Source organism: Lytechinus variegatus, chromosome 6, assembly GCF_018143015.1.
Source record: "Lytechinus variegatus isolate NC3 chromosome 6, Lvar_3.0, whole genome shotgun sequence".
Taxonomy (NCBI): domain Eukaryota; kingdom Metazoa; phylum Echinodermata; class Echinoidea; order Temnopleuroida; family Toxopneustidae; genus Lytechinus; species Lytechinus variegatus.
The window spans coordinates 19236390-19256251 of NC_054745.1; the positions used below are offsets into that span (position 1 = coordinate 19236390).

The 19862-nt window shown below is 37.0% G+C and overlaps 1 protein-coding gene across 3 annotated transcripts; it reads left to right on the forward strand.

Annotated features, from left to right (window-relative positions):
- Window positions 1-158: 158 nt before the first annotated feature.
- Window positions 159-17323, forward strand: LOC121417143. 3 transcript variants are annotated; one of them, XM_041610731.1, is made up of 9 exons: window positions 159-246; window positions 9844-10284; window positions 10762-10983; window positions 11465-11551; window positions 12644-12833; window positions 13131-13270; window positions 13742-13838; window positions 15242-15342; window positions 16934-17323. In XM_041610731.1, the coding sequence occupies exons 2-9, from the start codon at window positions 9849-9851 to the stop codon at window positions 17125-17127; spliced, it is 1467 nt and encodes a 488-aa protein (XP_041466665.1). In that variant the 5' UTR covers window positions 159-246; window positions 9844-9848; the 3' UTR covers window positions 17128-17323. The 3 variants fall into 3 exon arrangements, with proteins under 3 accessions (XP_041466665.1, XP_041466666.1, XP_041466667.1); XM_041610732.1 differs by having other exon boundaries at window positions 182-269; XM_041610733.1 differs by lacking the exon at window positions 159-246 and adding an exon at window positions 2576-2594.
- The last annotated feature ends 2539 nt before the right edge of the window (window positions 17324-19862 follow it).

Below are 19862 nucleotides of genomic sequence, written 5' to 3' on the forward strand. Positions count from 1 at the left end.
GCGGTCTCAGTCTTTTCGTCTGTCTGCAGCTAGCTCCTCGTTCAACTTATTCAAGCAGATTGAAAACATAAGCATCCATAAAGTCTTGGTTATGCATATATGCGGAACCCTGACAGATGACAGAAGAAGCATTCACTATTCAGCCGGGCCAACATCCATAATTAGGAAGATCGGGGAAAGCACCTTTTCTTAAAGGTCAAAGGTCATAACTACGGACGCCAAAACCACTCTTCAATTCATGAAATCGTAAGTTCGGAACAATTTTGTTTGTAAGTTTACAAAGTTTTTTGAGTTAGATGTGTCAAATTATTCATTCATAAATTTATATTGGTTAAACTTCGGTAGTTTTCTCCCCATATCAAATCCAACAATATTGCAATGTATGGATCGAGAATTGATCTCGAAATTCTCTGAGACTCTGTTTTCTTTTTACCTATCCCAGTCCCACATTTGCATTTTAATGTAGGGGCCTAACCACTAGTGGTAGCAGGATGGGAGTCGGATGTTTTTGAAGCCTTCTTTTTTTGTCTTGCGATTACACTAAAAACATGAATTCAGTAGTTGTATTCATCTTCTATTTTGTTCTCTATAATATTTTCTAACATTTAGTAAAAATTGATGAAACTTCGCTTGTAATTTTTTTCCAAATGACATGACTTTCTAAAAAATAAAATTGATCGTCTGTACACAATTCACAACAAATGGGTAGGCCTACTTAGTCTTGAGGACGCAATGATGATGATTTTTTTAGATATGTCTTACATTCTTTCATCATTGATGAAAGAATGTAAGACATATCTAAAAAATCATCATCATTGCGTCCTCAAGACTAAGGCCTACTAGACTCAGACATGTCAGAGCTACCAAGTCTCACGCATTGTGCGTGAGACTCACGCATTCAGGGTCCGTCTCACGCATGGCACCCATTTTTCTCACGCATCGGGACCCGACAGAAAAAAAAGAGAAAAAGTAGCATTATTCGCCAGATTATACGACTGGCCGACCGCCTTCGCGTCTAGCCCGGCACGCGAGACGAATCAAAAGTGCAGTCAGCGCACAGCTAGTATGATGAATAGCGTGCGTGCATCGCATGGTTTTGAAGCCCATATCTCATGCGCGCGCACGTTGCGCGCGCACCTTTTCGCAACGTACAAGTGTAAGTACTAACCGCGCGCGCACAGAGACGTCGAGTCATGAAAATCTCACGCATTACATTTTTTTGAACTTGGCATCTCTGTAGACTTCTAGTGCAAGGTTATTTGACTGAGCCATCATACCACTCGTTCCAGCTCCTTGTCAGCAAGAACATTACAATATGCCTAACAGGGAGGGGGGAAGGAGGAGAAAGAGAAAGGGGAGCTGGAGAAAGATAATCATGGTGAATAATGTTGAGACTACCACATTTATAACCACATCTTTTGAAACTTACCACCTTGCGCGGGAGAGTAGGCGCGGTGTCCATAGAAACGACAGGAATCGATTTTATGAGAAAAAAGCAACAAAAAGTACAAATTTAGCAGAATTATTCAAAATTGTATTGACCAAACCCAAACCCCGCTGAAAAACCAAGAAATCCAATAGGAAATGGCTTTAGAACAAATCTCCGCCGTCCATCGTCGAATCATTAGCGGAGCTCACAGTGGAAGTAGTGAGGCGATCATTTAGCATCTTGACGTCGTAGAACTGATTTGAAAGAGTAAAAATATTTCGCCACCGCGACAAGAATCGGCCGTAAACTTACATTGTAGTGTACCGCGGGTGGTCGGTTTCAAAAGACGGGTGCAAATGAGCAAGTGGAAAATCGTCGTTTTCGTTGTTCGTCGATATATACGCAGACACCCATGGGTTCAAAGCATCTCGCGTGCGAAGGAATATCAGTCGAATGCAACGCGACACACACGACACAGTTAAATTCTTCTGGGCTTTTGCCCACATAAAATAATACTTAAAATTTTATATATCACATTCTGCTATGACACTTACCGAATCATTTAGATCCTTCCGTGACTTCTCCTTGAAGTTTCTTTTAAAAAACATGTATATTTTCTTGATCTTTAGTGAAGATTTTACGGAGATGAAAACTGCTCAGCGCGGATATCAATTTTCGCCTAAAGAGGGCGCGCGATTTATATTCATATCAAAGACACGACAAGGGAAAGACTAGGCACCTACACTACTTCTACACGCAAATCGACGCAAGGCATTACGCGAAGTCCGTGAAGTGTCCAATCTTTTCATTGTATAGACTTTGGGATACCGTACACGTATTATTGACGTTCGTTAAATCCTGTACTGCTGGTTTCTTTCCAGGCATGTATATTATTTTCATTTTTTTTTATTAGTCATCTTTTTATATTCATTGCAAATAAGTGTTATCATCACCAATAATAATCTTTAATTATGTTTTTGAAGGTATTTCATTCATTGGTGCCCATAATTAGTAAATTAATCATAAGGATTGCGCATTCAAAGAATTTAGATACAGTTATAAAATTACCGAGGAGCTGAATCAAGTTTGTGAAATTATTAGCGCCACCAACGGGCTTCCTTGTATTTCCGTGGAAGAGACAAGCGAAGTCACTTTCGAGGCCGAGGTAAGCGAAATTTGTTTTTTTTTAATGATTATTATTTTATTATTATTTTCATATTTCTTTAATCTATTGCTACTTACCGGCAAGAGCCCCGGTGCGTAGCGAGAAGGAGTTTCGGCAAATATTACTTCAGCAATGAAGCGATGTTTGCCGACTACTTTGAAATCCAGGGTCAAACACGGTCTATTGTACGAGGTTAGTACATACTAACCTCGTACAATGTGTGAGTGATACGCTGATTGAATCAGAGTCGCCGAGCTGAGCGAAACATGGGATTCTGATCTGCTTAATTTTCTGCACAAATGAGACGAAAACTGGGTAAAATTCATGAATATTTTCGCAGATACGATGCTTAGAAGATTAGGTGGTTGAAAAGGGGTAGTTCCAACCATATCCACTGTCACTGACTTCAATTAAAATCGTAATTGGAATATTTTTTTTTTTTTTTTTTTTTTTTTTTTCCTCCCTGAACATCTGGAATTGCCATTGTGAAACATTTACAGTGTATGGTTCAGTGAATTTGGTCCTTATCAAATCTGTAAAATTGAAATATTGTAATTTTAGATAGCTATGATTCAAACAATAAAAAACAAAAGAAAAAGTGAGTGAGGGACATCATCGATTCTCTCATTTGCATCCATGACCATGTGACTAAATTGTGCATAACTATTTTGTGAAAAAATATACAACTTTAAAATGTTTTATACATCCGATTTTGATAAAATTGTCAGCATTATGGCTGCTTGTTTGATTTTTCTCTATTCAAAACAACATTTTTCTGAGGTAGAGTTGACCTTTAACTTTCCCTCTGTCAATTCTGTGTTTTTAAATTCTATGTTTTAACTCTTCTTTCATCTTTTTCCTTCTGTTTTTCATTTTTATATATATTTCTATGTTCTGATTTTTCTTCTTCCTTTGTTTTATGAATTAAGATTAAGGAATAAAATGAGAAAGAAGAAGAAAAGAGGTAAAACAAAGGATATGGTTTACATTGACCCAGTTTTGAAATATGTAGGCTTAACTTAAGGCATGATTTAGATCACTCTCATTATCAAGTGAATGTTTTGAAGCTTGTAGATTAGAATTTGTGTTCAGATCTAAATAATTAGATCTAGATCTAATACGGGCAAGTCCAAGAAAAGGTCACCCTGGAAGGGAAAATTTCATCTTTAATTTAAGAAGTTTTCTTTGGTGGGGTAAGAAAGCCAAAATGTTGAATTTTAAAATTTCATTAAGAAAAATTTGATAATATGCATATTTATGCTAATTTGGGGCACCTAATCTGCATAATAAGTAAAATGGGCGTTACGTATGGGACAATTATAAAAACTCATAGAAAATGAAAACAAAACTTCTGAGATTTAGTCATAGGTGGGACATGGACCCCCTTACATCTTATTACTTTTGGCAGAAAAAAGTGGTGTCATCTAATTAATTATGCAAATTAGGTCTTGTCCAAGGATGGATTGTCCCATACGTAACATTTTGAGGATGTTTTTTTAAGTCATTTTTCATAAAACAATACTTGTATTGTTGCATCTCTGGGAAGTTCTAATTTATTAAGTATGAAAATGTTATACCACAAAAAGTTTCAAAAATGGAGTTTACTTTTTAATTAAAAGTTAATTAAAAAATTGTTACGTATGGGACATAATGTTACGTATGGGACATTTACACACAATGTCAATGGGGAGATTTGTGTACAAAGTGAATGGAGAAAAACAAATTTGAAGAGTGCTCTAAAAACTGATTATTTACCTTTTCTTTAGTTTTTAAACACTGATTTGTTATGAATACTGATTAATGAATACAATTGAAGCAAAAAAAAATGTGAAAATGGAAAAATATGAAAAAATAAAAACAATAGAAATACATAAGAAATTCATAAAACCATGAAAAACAAGGAATAAAAAGGTTGAAATGGCTAATTTCCCCTTCAGTGATATCAAATATGTCTCAGTAGAACATTTAATAAGAAAGAAACTCTTGTTATTTCCATTTTTTAAATTATTTCAATTTTTTGAATTATGGGGAAAATTGTGTACGTTCTCTATGGGGACAAAATGTCCCATACGTAACTGTCCCATACGTAACATGTCATTAATTTGTTTAATTAGAGTCTGTAATTAGAGGGATTTGGCTTATGACATGAAACTTGCCATAAATATACTATAGTATTGAGACTTCTATCACACTAAGTTTCAAGTTGTCAAGTGAAATACTTTTAGAGAATTCTCAACTTGAAAGAAATGTATTAAAAATTGTCTTTTGGTCAATTCCAGCCAAATGTTGCATTTTTCCATTTTCAAAAATTTCTTTTCTGAGCAATTTTGTTTATTCTGTTTAAAAGTATACAGTTTAAGGTTTACAAAAACACAATTATATTTACTATACCCTCATTCATTCATAAAATACACAATGTGCACTCTGTTGCACTTTGGTACTAAGATTTCATAGAAATTGTACAACTTTGACCCATCCCTGGCTCCTGGCATGCAAAGGGTGCTGACGAAAAATTCTACTGTCCATGTGACTTCCAAGCAGTAATTTACCATTAGCTGTATTGTTTTACATGCTGCAGTGAAACAGTGAGGCACAAAATACATTTCAATGTATGTTTGTTTGATGTCCCATAAGTCACAGTTTTAAGCATTAAGTTTCCCTCATGTGCTGCCATAGACTCCTGCAGACAAGTATTGGACTTTTTTATCTACCACAGTACATGCTTGCTTCAACAAATCAAGCTGCATCTGTATTGGACTTGAAATAGCTATACTGGGGGGACATACATTTAAGTCCCATAAGTCACATGTCCCATAAGTCACACATACAGTTCGTAAACCATGCCACCTTAAAGCTGTCCATGACATCAAAGAGTGAGATGAGAATGCTTAAAAGCTGGAGAACAGTATGCTGACTGTCAGAAAAAAACAGTTAGAATATCACAGGCAGTGGATGGAACAAAAAAAAGTTTGGATTGTGTGCTCACCCCCCCCCCCAAAAAAAGGAGAAAACTGGATGTGATCGCTAAAATGCAAAGCTTGAGTACAGGTGATTTGGGTTTGTTTCACCCCAGCTTTTATTCATTTTTTTAAGGTCCAGATCACTCTCTTGGTTTTCTTGTCTCCTTGGGGTATGCAGCAACTGTTTGACATATGATGTGAACTTGGTATATAGTTCCATGGAAACTAAACTTATTGCAATGTCCCATCAGTCACAAATTTTGTAGTTGAGCGATCCTATGGATCCTGTCGAAATAAGAGCAACAGTCCTCAGATGCATAAGGCTACCATGAGCAGAGATATTAAAAGGGTACATACAGCGCTCCCTACCAGCCCCTGTGAATGCCAAAAAGTTGTTCAGAAGCTTGCAATCAAGTTTTCTTAGAATCATTCCTGCCGCCTGCCAATAGAAAGTAACATGCGCAATTTGCAGAGTACCGAAGTGTGACGTCACAATGTCATGACATCGAATCGGCCGGTTCTAAACTGAGTCGCAGCTGCATGATCGTCAATACCTATTTGTATTTGCAAAAATGGTGATGTGTGTTGTCCCTGGTTGTTACCATAATTCTGAAAGTTGTAAAAGGGCACTGGTTCATAAAGCTAATCGTAACTTAAGAGTGACTTTAAGAACGACCGGTGATCCTTGTGGTAAATGTCATCATAAATTGGCAATGTTTTAGCATACAAGAAAGGATCACCAGTCATTCTTAAAGTTGTTCCTAACTTACAAACAGCTTTATGAAACGGCCCCCTGGTTATTTTGTTTAGAACCAGGCCGCCATGACACCATGGCAGCTGACATCATCGCTTCGGTACTCTATAAATGGTGATGTCCTTTATACAGGCATTCTGAATTTCTATGAAAGAGATGACATAACAACCCAAGCAGCTGGCAAAAAAAAAGAATTTGTGATAGGGTGCACCCCATGATATATTATTTAACTAACTTTTTTGTATGGCCTAAAGTGTATATTTAATGAATCTTGATGTACCCTTTGCCAAATTGTGTCCCATAGGTTTCAAAATTGGCAATTTTTGGCGGCCATCTTGGTGGTTATCTTGGATTTTTCATGAAAATCAGTTATTTTAATATTTTTTTGCAGAGACAATGGTAAAATCTTCCATGTAAATGAATACACTTTTTACAAGTATACATGTAGTTTAGATAGTAGAATATTTTTTTTAAAGAATTTATGCCAAAATTTTCATGTTTTTTGTCAAAAATTTGCATGTGCACTGATTTCTATTTGTTTTATTATAAACATCAACAACTAATGAAAAATATCAGCTTTCGACATGACAGAGAATACATGTATATTAACAAGAATATTGATATACTTCATGGCAGCATTAATGTCTTAATTTGCTTACATACAATACACTGAAAAGGCCATTTTCTTACCATACTGTATGAGACAGATAGAGAAAAGCAACATTTATTTGTCCCATACATGTAACAAATATGTCCTATCATTTTGTCCCATCAGTCACAATTGAAAGTGTGTACATGTCATAGAGCTATATATTGACACTAGAGTAATCGCTCGCATTGACGCGCGCGTAATGCGGCTGTGATTCCATGTATTGCGCAGCCGCCATCTTAAAGAGGGCAAGAGCGCGGATTTATAACACACGGTTCTATGGGAGAATATCACATATTTCACTTTTTTACATTATATTTTCAATTTAATGCTGTATGCAACGTTAAAATCACAAGGCAAAACATTTTTATGTTAAAATATATGATAACCATGCATATTTTATAAAGGAGATGGACTGAACATCCAGAAAACGGGGGAAAAACGACGAGGTCGACTGAGTAGTAGTTATTCAATATATAAGCCATCATATAGCATATACCGTGACAAGGGTGTAAGATAGGGTCAACTTAACACTTTAGAGTGTTCATATGTTCTCTTGATTTGGTGCTCATTTGACACTCAGTGTTCAAGCAATATACTCAACTGTATTGAAACAACACTTAGAGTGTAAAATAAACACCAAATAATCAGAAGTGTTGAAACAACTTGCATGGTGCTCATTTGACACTCCGGCAGTGTTCAAGCAATATACTGTGTTGGAACAACACTTAGAGTGTAAAATAAACACCAAATAATCAGAAGTGTTGAAACAACTTGCATGGTGCTCATTTGACACTCCGGCAGTGTTCAAGCAATATACTGTGTTGAAACAACACTTAGAGTGTAAAATAAACACCAAATACTCAGAAGTGTTGAAACAACACCGTGACAGGTGTTGGATAGAAATATTTTAACAAAAATTATTGTTGAAGTTACACTTCACTGGAGTAACTCAACACTGTCTGTTGTTGGGGTATTTTAAAAAAATACCCTAGTGTTAAGTTACACCGTCAGGCTGCAGGTGTTGAAGAACTTGAAATCGGACACCAAATGGTGTGAATCCGAACCGTGAAACAACACCAAAGCTGGTGTTGGTATATTTTAACATCCTAAATGTTGGTAATCTTAACACCAGTGGCAGTGTAACTCCAACACCAGATGGTGTGGTCCTTTATTGATTGGGCTGCTAGATTTAACACCCGTGGTGTTAAATATAGCTATAACGTCGCATAGTCTCCAATATTATATTTAATGGGATTATCAGTGATTCACCATATGATTTCTACTTTGATTTCCTCAAAATTAACTGAAAGGAGGGGAAACTTCAGACCAAGCCCTGATCTACATCATAGGTAATGCACGTACAGCAACCTATTTTTCCCCGTTTTCTGGATGTTCAGTCCATCTCCTTTATAAAATATGCATGGTTATCATATATTTTAACATAAAAATGTTTTGCCTTGTGATTTTAACGTTGCATACAGCATTAAATTGAAAATATAATGTAAAAAAGTGAAATATGTGATATTCTCCCATAGAGCCGTGTGTTATAAATCCGCGCTCTTGCCCTCTTTAAGATGGCGGCTGCGCAATACATGGAATCACAGCAATTTGATGAAGTCCGCCCTCTAGTGTCAATAATATACATCTCTATGGTTGGACATGTACATTCTTTCTAATTGTTCATTTTTCATCTGTTTGCTAAATATTTATGATTGTAATTGTTTATTGATTATTTTGTACTTAATTGATTACAGTTCTTAAAGCTTGCTGACAAGTTAGGAAGTATTTTTTTTTGGGGGGGGTTAATGTTCCCTTTATATTCATGAAGTGCATGAAAAGATGTTTCTGCCCTTTGTTGAATGTATTTCTGACACCATGGCATGAATTATTAAAGGTGTCATGTTATTAGGGAATATTTCTTCATGCTGAAATTAAGTTTGACTTAAAAAGTTATTGAGAGGAAATGTAAATTCCATGAAATGAGATAGGGTCCCATCAGTCACATTCACTTGTCCCATAAGTCACACACGATTGCACACAACTACTGAAACAAATGAAATGAATCTAGTCCAATTCAAGTACTGTTTGTGAGCACTATCACTGGTGAATCTCCAAGTCCAAATTTAAAAACATTGTCATAAAACTGAGATAGATATGGCACTTTGAACAAAAGAGCTCAATTTGTGTGGTCCATCGATGTCCCATAAGTCACAATGACACTTCTGAAGATATAGCACCCTATGAAACCAAGCTGCAAGCATACATTTTTGTATATAGTAAGTTTCAGTATTCTTCTTAGAGATTAACAAAGTAAATCCATGTTTGTGCAGCTACTATTTCAGATATGTACTTTAGTTATGTGGAAAAAACTATCAAATGTCCCATAAGTCACAATGGAATTGACCTTTTCTCTGCGTCCCATACGTAACGGCGCATCTTTTTGCTCTAAAAGGTCAAGATCAAGGTCATATGTCACAATTTTTTGCATGATTATTCTTCTCCTAGATGTCTACCATCATGAGGGTATTCAATCTAATCAAAGTCATTTAACACTATTTTTCAGGTCATTTAAGCCTCTGAAATGTCCCATATGTAACGCGCGCGAATTCTTGGACTTGCTCATACCTGTCTAAATGTAGATCTAATATGGTGATCTGTGTTGTATTTTCTCTGTAGATCTCTGTACATGTAGGTCTACATTTGCATACTTGTACATGTAGCCTATCAATTGATCTAGCATATTTGCTTTTTTTTCATCGCTATTTACATGTACTCCTCAAACTAGGCAAAGATGAACAATATTATCAGTTAACCTGAACCAATACCCCTCGCCCTACCTTATCACAGTGATTTTTTTTCACTGTTCCCTTTTAATAATTGTAGAAGCTATGATGTCACAGCCCACCAAGGATATGGAACAAGCATCACAAGGCCAAGCCCAACCTGGACCTGGTGGCGATACAGACCAAAGGACCGAAATAGTGCTGGATCCAAAGGCAGAACGTGACTCGAAACAAGAACAGGATGCAGAGCATGAGAAGGAAGACCCTCCATCTCCTGGAGTTTTGCAGGAGAAGCACTCTAATGATGAAGGCATAGAGAATGATGATCATGCAGGAGTAAGTGAGGGTGACAAGCATCACCAAGTACATGTAGGAGCTCTTGATGTAGAGAGAGGGACATCTGCAGCTCCTGAAGATGAAGCCAACAATGCGGATCAAGTCCCTGACAGGGGAGAGAAAAATGAAACAAATTCTAATTCTTTGACTGAACAGGATGAACACACTGTATCAGAAACCAGAGAGATTGATTCCGACAAGAATGGTATGTTCATAAATTATGCTTATTTGTGACACCCCATTCATTTTAATTTGATTTGTTAATGTGTTAAAGAATAGCACATTTTATTAGAGGTGGGCAAAAGAGGGGTAAACATGTGTGATATTTCAGAATCAAGCTTTACATATCATGAGTGAGCAGAATGTTCTGCTGATAGAGATGATGCCATTTAAAAAAAAATTGGGTGAAAAATGAGGCTAATTTCCTTTGAAATTGTGTCATATTTATCAGCACAACAAACTGCTTCAATTGAGATCTTGGTATTGAAATATCGCCCATTTATAGCCCACCTATAGTTATATGAAAAAAAATCTGAGATTTGTATGGCATGGGGTGGGTTACTTTAAGCTTGCAAGTAAGGAAAATGTTTTGTAATGATTCAAAATCTAATGATTGATTTGCAATTTAATTGATTGCAACACCCTATTGTAAGCAGATTTCCTTCCCATTCACACTGTATAGATAATATCAAAGCTTTACTGGGTCGTGACCTTCATCACTTGACACGACCTGAGAGGTCGATCCTCTACCGAGAGGGCGCTAGATGCCAAGAAGAAGGTCATATGGAGGGAGCCCTCAAGTGTTATCTTGGAGCCATCACGGGTCTGGCGGAGGGGTCTTCCTTCGAGGAGCTACCAAAGTGCCTTCACGCCATAGCTGATGTTTACTTTGAGAAGAAGGAATGTATCCTTAGCAGTAAATTGCTGATTGGTCTGTAGACAAAGGCTTCAGCTACATTCCAGTTGGCCACATTCCATATGGTCTAAAAATAATAATAATGATAATAGACATTTATATAGCGCCATCTATCTAGTAATATCATTTTCTGAGGCGCGTTGCTATCACTATTACACTGGCTTTAGCTCAAGCTGCCTTTCAGCGCTCAGGCATTAAAGGAATTAATCCTGCCAGGTAGCCATCACCTCACCTGGTGTTTCATAAAGCTGTTCGTAAGTTAAGAGCGACTTTAAGAACGACTGGTGATCCTTTCTTTTCGTAAATGATATCCACCATTGTTGATGGTTTAGCGTGTAAGAAAGCTTGCATCCTAAACAAATGTTCATTTACTCAAAAAATAATCTCAGGCTTCTCAGGTTTTTTTTTTTCACTCTTGTTGAATTGTGGAAGCTCTGTCTGTTTGTTATTTCTTAACATAATCCATAAGATGAAAAAGCTGTATATTTCATCCAGGCAGAGAAAATGTACTATGAAACAGCTCTGATTGATATTGTCTGTGTACCGAAAGATACAGGTAAGACTGTGGATAGGCTTAAATGTAAAAGCCAAAGTAATGACTTGGCAGGTGTTTCAAAAAGAAAACTAGCTTATCTGAAAAAAAGGTAATTCTCCTTCTTCATCATACTGTCACCATTCAATATTGTAAAATCTTAAAGACAATATAGGAAATATTCGTTAAGAGCTTTTTTTTGCAGACTGTTTGGAAATTTCAGCTAGATTACAAGGTGTGCACATCACAGGCTTTAGTGAATCCTGAATTTTAAACCTTGTTTTCTCCTTATTTTGTATGCTCATGTTGATTTTTTTTCTGCATTCAATCAAGTACTTGTGAGGGTTGCAGACTTAAAGTGGATCAATTTGGCAAGTTATATCATTTTAAATCTCTGGTGCTTTTTATACGCTCATCCTACGGGACGTAGTATGGTATCACGCTCGGTGTCCGTCTGTCTGTCTGTCTATCCGTCCATTAACTTTTCCATGTAAACGCACTTCAGTTTAACCTAACCTAGGCTCATATAATTTAGTGTGTATAATACTAACATGAATCCCAGAAATATGCTTTTTATACGCTCATCCTACGGGACTTAGTATGGTATCACGTTGGTGTCCGTCTGTCTGTCCATCCGTCCATTAACTTTTCCATGTAAACGCACTTCAGTTTAACCTAACCTAGGCTCATATAATTTAGTGTGTATAATACTAACATGGATCCCAGAAATTCTATTGATTTTGAGGTCAGAAGGTCAAAGGTGAAGTCACCACCTTCCACTTTTCTTGCTTGACCAATAACTCCATTTTACACATTACAGGCGGGCGTATTATGTGCTCGCTTTAGCGACACTCTTGTTCAAGCTCAATGAAAATCTCCAAATTTCAATTTGAATTTTAGCATGGCTGGTCACATTTGTGCTGTGCCATTTTTTCCTATGACCTTTTTTTTGTGTGGAAACAATAAATTCAAAGATACTCCCTCCCACGATCGATGTATCTTTAGTTAGAACTGTTGTCCTCTGCAATGAAAATTTAGAGATAAAAAAAGTTTTTACAGCTCATTAGCGACATCTCACCATAGTTGTATGTTCAATAATCTGTTTGTTTTTAACAGACTCTAAAGCTGAGAACAGACAAAATATTGAGGATGGCGATGGAGAACATCAAAATCAACAACACATTCAAGGGTCTGATGAGGAGACGAGCAATGAGAAGAATGGTGACCCTGATGATGACCTTTCACCTGACGCTAAGAAAGGTCAAGAATTTGAGAACTTGGCTAGACTCTGTCTCCGGGAGGGGAAGTAGGTTTTTCCACATTATGCATTCATTCTTATTTCTTAATTTTTTGTTTGAATTATTGTTGATCTTTATTTTATTCTCATAAATTTGTTTTATATACATGTACACCTGTATATATTAATCCTACATGGTCGAACCATGGTAGATTGAGATTTATGACTGGCAGATGGTTAACCCTATAAGGACTGTGGACTCTAGACCAGTTATTGGTTGAAGTGTCAGATATGAGTCTGTGCTTGTAGACGAATGAAAGCCGACACCCCCACTGACTTTATTGTTACTGCTTCTCTTCTCTTCAGGCTACAGCTCGCTCTTGATTACTGTGGGAAAGCAACTAAGATGTATCAGACCGAATACGGAGAAGATCATCCCATCACTGTTGCTGCACTGGATCTATTTACTGTCATATACGCCGATGTAGGCAAGAAGCTATATTCAGGTTAGAATTGTGATATTATCATCAGGAGGGATGCTGGTTTGAAAATTCAATTTCAGTCTAATTTCAATTCAATGTCACTTTAAAGAGAAATTTCAAGTGAAATCAATTTCCAAAAAAATTCAATGTAATTCCAGTTAGATAGAATTCATATTCAAATTCAATCAAATTCGCTTTCAGATTCAAAATAAAATCGATTCAAATTTCAGTTCAATCTTAATTCGATTAAAGTTCAATTTAAATTAGATTTATATTCAATTTCAATTCAGTTTTCTTGTGTTATTTCACTCTTGCTCTCCATCTCTAACACACACCTTTCTTCTTTTAAATTTCCCCCTCTCTTTTTTTATTTCTCCCTCCCTCTCACAATTTTTATCTTCCTTTCTTTCTGCTCTTTCTCGCTCTCTCTCTCGCTTTCCTTGTCCCTTTCTTCCTCTTTCCCTTAATCTTTCCCTCCAACCTTCCTGCATACAGATGCTATGCAGAAATTTGAGAAAGAAGAGGAGGTATTGAAGTCTGAGAGATCACATGATGTGTCACCTGACAATAATGAACCAGAACTAAGGCAGAGGTGAGTTAAAGAGAAAAGGGAAGGAAATTCTGTTAGTGCATGACGAAAATCTCCGTTTGAGAGCAGCTATACCCCAGTTTCCCTTATCATCAATTCTCTTCTCCAAGTACTACAAACCCTTAATTGCCCCAAGCATGAAATTTAAGTATAGAAACACCTGTTTCTTGACCTCGGTCCGAAGATAACACATCGCAGCATATACAGTCACAGCAGGGGGCCACACACGATGGATTGCAATGTGTGTAGTTCTAGAGCCTACTATGGAGTTCCATGTATACATGAAAGTGCAACTTTTTTCTTCCTTTGTTTCTTTCTTTTTTTTTTCCTTCCTTCCTCCTTCCTTTCTTACTTTCTTTCTCTATCTCTTTCTTTCTTTCTGGCTGTCTTATTTTTTTTCTTTCAAGACTTATTTTTCTTTACCTCTAAAGAACTTGGATTTGCCAAAAAAAAAATAATGATTTCATATTTGCATATCAGCCGCATGATTATTATACTTTGTATGTTGGTATGCCATTACTTCTTTTTTTCGAACGTTAGGACTGTATCATTGCGCGAGTGAACGGCATGCATCCCATATTTTCTTGCTGGACGGACAGAAACTATGGGATGCATCGCGGTCCCTCCATGCTAAGCATACCAGAATTTTTATTCCGCATACTTTCCTTATTTCGAGGTCGATTTTCTTCGTTCAAAATTGAAAATAGACTAATATTGGATGTCTGAATGTAATATGCCTTTGAAAACGTGATTAATATCGAATACAATAATTTCATTCCGAAGGTCCTTCTACAGGCAGACAAGTCTTACGTAATAGCACAGCTGTTGTTTATCATTTCGTCCTTGGCTCAACGCTCACCACCACGGCCTGTGGTGGTGAAATTGAGACAAGGGGATTACCTGGCCAAGATGGGTTTATCGGGGTTGGAAATGTTGTTGAGATTTTTCAAATGAAAAATGGGGTATGGGACCGCAGTTTGCAGTCTGAACTGCGGTCTCTATTCAAACGGGGGTTTGACGTAATGTAATATTTTGGCACGGAGATATTGTGCATAGCTATATCCTTATAAGATGCGGATTTTGGGGGACTCACATTAAAATGTATTTGTATTCTAGGTCTTTGTTAGTAAAAATAAAAAAAGAGATTCATATAGTGTAATATTTTTGCACAGAATTAAGTGTTTGTGTGCACAGCTATATCCTTATTATACAGAATTTGATTTTTTGGGGGACTCGCATTAAATATTCTACATGTATTTATTTATTAGAATTCTTGGTAACACTGAGAAAAACTTCAGGAAACAACCAGTACGAAAATGAGATAAGAAATTGAATTGTTCACATGTATGACATTGAACATATTTTTGTAAAGCTTTTTGGCTTTTATTTTGTATTTGAACATTTAGATTTACGAGCGCTGATGACAAAGAAGTGAATGGTGTTGACAGGACAATGGATGAAGGGATTCATCAAGGAGAACTGGAACCGACTTCACTCGAGGATCGAGGTGAATAAAAACCAAATTAACTTCATTTTCGTACTTTTCTTCCTTTAAAATCCTATTTACATGGCTTTACTATTCAAAATGATGTAAAATTGTCCATGGAACAAATCAGGAACATGTTGCCTATGTGTGCCATATATTTCCCAAACATTTTACTTAAAGAAGGTAAAGTCCTAAAAGCAGATTTATTGGGTGATGTTTTATATCTCCTAACATGCCACGCACACTACTAACCCAATGCCACAGTGCTAATCCGATGCTAATCCCCTGTGCCAGCCACAAAACCCCCCTGTGCCACATTGATTTTGGGATCGCGAGTCGTATTCACTCCTTTCAATAGTCATGATTACAATTGCTTGTAACTCTCTAATGATTAGTTTATCCACAAAATATTGTGTAGTAAAGTTGTAGGAAATGTCATAATGATGTCCTCATTATATGGATTGGTTATTATCTTTACCGCTAAAATATGAGTTGTATCAAGTAGTTCCATTTTGTGGAGTGTTTTGTATGGATCCAAAAACCTGGGTCTCTTTCCTCTCAGAGGCGGAGCCATATCTTGTAAAAAATGTAGAAATACTCGAAAGAGTCGAATGTAAACCGCGTAAGTTGATCTGTCAGAAAGCAGAGTTCGCACTGCACACAATAGTGCTAATATATGGCGTGCATGCGATGCGCAATACAGTGCAAAACAGCGTAACAATGATTGTTATTCCGAATGTGCGCAGTCATGCACGAAGCAGGCGAGGGTAGGACACAATGCAAGCACAAAGCAATCAATAGTAGGCGTGCGAGCACGAGTGTGGCATGTTATAGTAGGATACGTAGCATGCACGAAGCACTCAATGAGTTAAATAATCATTATTCTTTGGTCTTGATGGGAATGCAAAAAAAATTACATCATATTTCTATAGTGCATGATAGTGAATGATGATAGTGAATGATGTAATCTGCTCAGTGAAAACCCTTCACTCTAGTCAAGTGTGAAGGCCCACTTTTTGATCAAATTTTCAATGAGTGTATGCCCCTGCAGACTCTGCAGGATACACAATGTTTATATTCTTTATTTTATACAAATCAACAAATTATATTGATAACAATATAAACTTTTTTTACTCTATAAACATGGAATGGTCATGTCACGGCTGTTATAGTCTTATATTCAGCATTTGAGCGTTGAGTTGTGAGCGTTTGGAGCATTCTGGCCCAGTGGATAAGTCTCCGGACTTTGATACAGAGGGTCATGGGTTCAAATCCCAGCCATGGCGTAGTTTCCTTCAAAAAATTCCTTCAAAAAATTTTATCCACATTGTGCTGCACTCAACCAAAGTGATGTGAATGGGTACCCGGCAGGATTTATTAATTCCTTGAATGCACTGAGCACTGCAAGGCAGCTGAAGCTAAAGCCGGGGTAATAATAACAATGTGCATCGGAATAGATTATTTCTAGATAGATGGCGCCATATAAATCCCTATTATCATTATTATTGATATAAACTTTTATACTGTATAAACGTTGGAATGGGCATGTTACTGCTGTTATAGTCTCATATTGAACCTTTACAGTTTATTAATTTTCCATCCTTCTCACCAGATGACTGGGTCATGACGGTCCTTCTGATGTTGATCTTCTTCCTGGTAACCGTTTTCATCGTCATAGTGATATCGTCGATCTACTGCTATAACAACAACAGGACGGGTTACTGCGCGCAGACGAGAGGAGACATCAATTACTGGTACATGTATGGCAGACAGGTCATTCACAATATCAGGAAAAGTTTCAGATGAAGAATCCTCGACCAGTTGACAAAGGCACTGCCTCATCTAGGCCCTGTTTTACAAAGAGTTGTGATTGATCCGATCAATCGCAACTATGGACGGCAATCAACGTCAACATGCATTATGAATACTTGTTCAAAATATTTTCTAACTATGATGTATATTCATGCACTAATTTTCTGAGAAATTCACTGTGCTTCTCTTTGTTTACAAAGGACATTAAATGTGCAAATTTCCTGTTGAAAAATTTATGACACTGATGGATTTCCAGAGTTGCGATTGATTGAATCGATCGTAACTCTTTGTAAGACGGGCCCCTGGTGGGCGTTTCATTTAAAGCTACTCGTACATTACGATTTCACGAATAACTGGTGACCCTCTCTTGTGATAAATTATATTCACCATTAACCATTCATTGGTGATTATGAAGCACGTAAGAAAGTTCACCAGTCATTCTTATATGCTTTTCACACTGTACTTTTTGTCCTAAATTGGTGGGGCTAAGGGGGGTCTTAGCCCCACCAATTTCCTGTGGTTAAGCTTAGCCCACTTCATTTTCACACTACGTTTTAGCAAAGTGGGCTAGCACGGTAAATAGTACGGTACTATCTGGCCCTGCAAAAAAGCAGGGTTAGCCGGCTTATTGTGGTGCTAGCACCACAATTGCGGTGCTAAGAGATGCAGTGTGAAAACGAAACAGGGCTAAGGAGAGTGGGGCTAAGCATTAACCAATCACAGAAGTCGAATTGCACGTTAATCCCGCTCTGTATGGTAAAATCATCAGTATTCATGAGCTGAGGGATAGTCCGGGGTTAAGGCATTAACCACGGTTGAGCAGATACATGTAGTATGGGGTTAAGAAAGACAGTGTGAATTGAAAAAAAGATAGTATGGGGTTAAGAAAGACAGTGTGAATCGAAAAAAAGATAGAATGGGGTTAAGGATAGTCCGGGGTTAAGGATAGTATGGGGTTAAGGAAATGCAATGTGAAAAGCATATTAGAGTTGCTCTTTATATGAACAGCTTTATCAGTGATTTTTAACAAAGACTGGTAACCCTTTCTTGTTCTAAATGATATCGCTATGTGCAAGTCGGTGACATGTGGATGATTACTGATGAAAAGACGCTTCTGCCATGTCTGTGGCTCTCACTTGTGGAAGTTTGATAGCAGGGCCCTGGAAATGACTTTTTTACCGGGGGTGCTGATATACATGTGACGAGCAAAACACGTGGGTTTCACCAAAAAATGAAAGTCATTTTGTTTTAGTGGCTGTAAATTTGTTGAGCGAAAAAAAAAAGAATTCACTACAAATTGCAGGTCCTTTTTGTTATATTTATTCATTTTGCCTACCAAAAATTCCAGCGGGTGCCGCCTATGGAAAATAACAACCCAGCTTCCCAGGGCAATGTTTGGATAGTTCCGTCCATTTTAATGATCATTTTCCGTCCATATACAGGTTTATGATTCGCTATTTGGGCACTTGTGAAAATAGGGAGTCGGACTGGTGACACAACATTTGCTCTTGCCACATTTGCTTCAGTCTGTCTCAGAGGAAATAGAGTTTTTGGTTCAGAAAAGTGTAAGGATATTAAGGTTTTGTAGGGTTTATTTTGTTTTGGAGGTTGAATTTTATGTTTGACTTAAAGTGCAGACTTTCTATCAGAGCAAAGTGTTGCTGGATCAAATGTCGTGGAACTGTCGGACTACATTATACTTTCCGCACAATTTACTTTTTACTATGTAGTATATGTATATAACAAATGTCCCAACATATGAAGCAAAGTGATGACAATTTTGACAGACATTGATTAGATTTAGTAGGGGTTGGTTTCTTGAAGTGATTGGTCAGTGAATTGGCAGCTGTTGTAAGCTACTGAAAATCTTGTATGATTGGTTAGGACCAAATTCGTGAGAAGCAATTATTGAACAAAAATTAATGAAAACATCCCCCTCGTATCTTGTTTATTGTAGACTGAACTGAAATAGAATAACCACCAACTAGAATGCATTGGCACTAAAAAATAAAGTCTATCCATGTCGTTTAAATGGTTTTGTCTCTTAAGTTTAGAGGTTGCAGGTTTTTGTTTGTCTTCATGAAGTTTTGACGACAAACAGCAATCTGATTCTGAAACCAAAATTGAGAATTTACGCAGGGGGATAAGGGTCACATTCCAATGCATTGACCCTATCTAGGTAGGGGGTCAGAGGTCCCCCTCAACAATTCGTGTAATATTTTTGCCACGCGAAGTTTTTACCGCGCCGCTCGCTGACTTTTTACTTTCAAGTTTTGCGCATTTTCTGAGACCAAATTTGCGTTGCCCAGGTATGCGGATCCGAAATCATGCAACATTTTGTAAAAGCATGTCTGACCAAAAACTGTGATTTCATTTACAAAGTCAATCCAAAATGTGTTTTCAACCAAAAATCATAAAAGTATGATTATTTTTAGTTTTGCTGGTCTAAATTGATTTATTTTATGCTGTGTATGATCTTAAAAGAGTCCCAGAAAAATTTCATCGAAAAAAACAATGAAAAAAAGGACCAAAGGAATAATGTACATATGAAATTGCAAAAGCTAGTCCATAAGAAATTGATCTAATATCACAATTTTTTCACCTACATTTGCTAAGAACACCACAAAGAGTTTCTGCACCAAAAATTTGAACAATTGGAGCTTCATTTTGGGAGTTTATAGGAAAAAAAAGTATGATATTGCATACTAACTTTGCAAAAATTAGCATAA

Bases quoted from the DNA above. Each gene is read 5' to 3' on its own strand.
- LOC121417143 (XM_041610731.1), top strand. From the start codon at position 9,849: ATGATGTCACAGCCCACCAAGGATATGGAACAAGCATCACAAGGCCAA. The intron at 10,984-11,464 runs GTATCCTTAGCA...ATAATCCATAAG, and splicing joins TTACTTTGAGAAGAAGGAAT to ATGAAAAAGCTGTATATTTC. The intron at 11,552-12,643 runs GTAAGACTGTGG...TGTTTTTAACAG, and splicing joins CTGTGTACCGAAAGATACAG to ACTCTAAAGCTGAGAACAGA.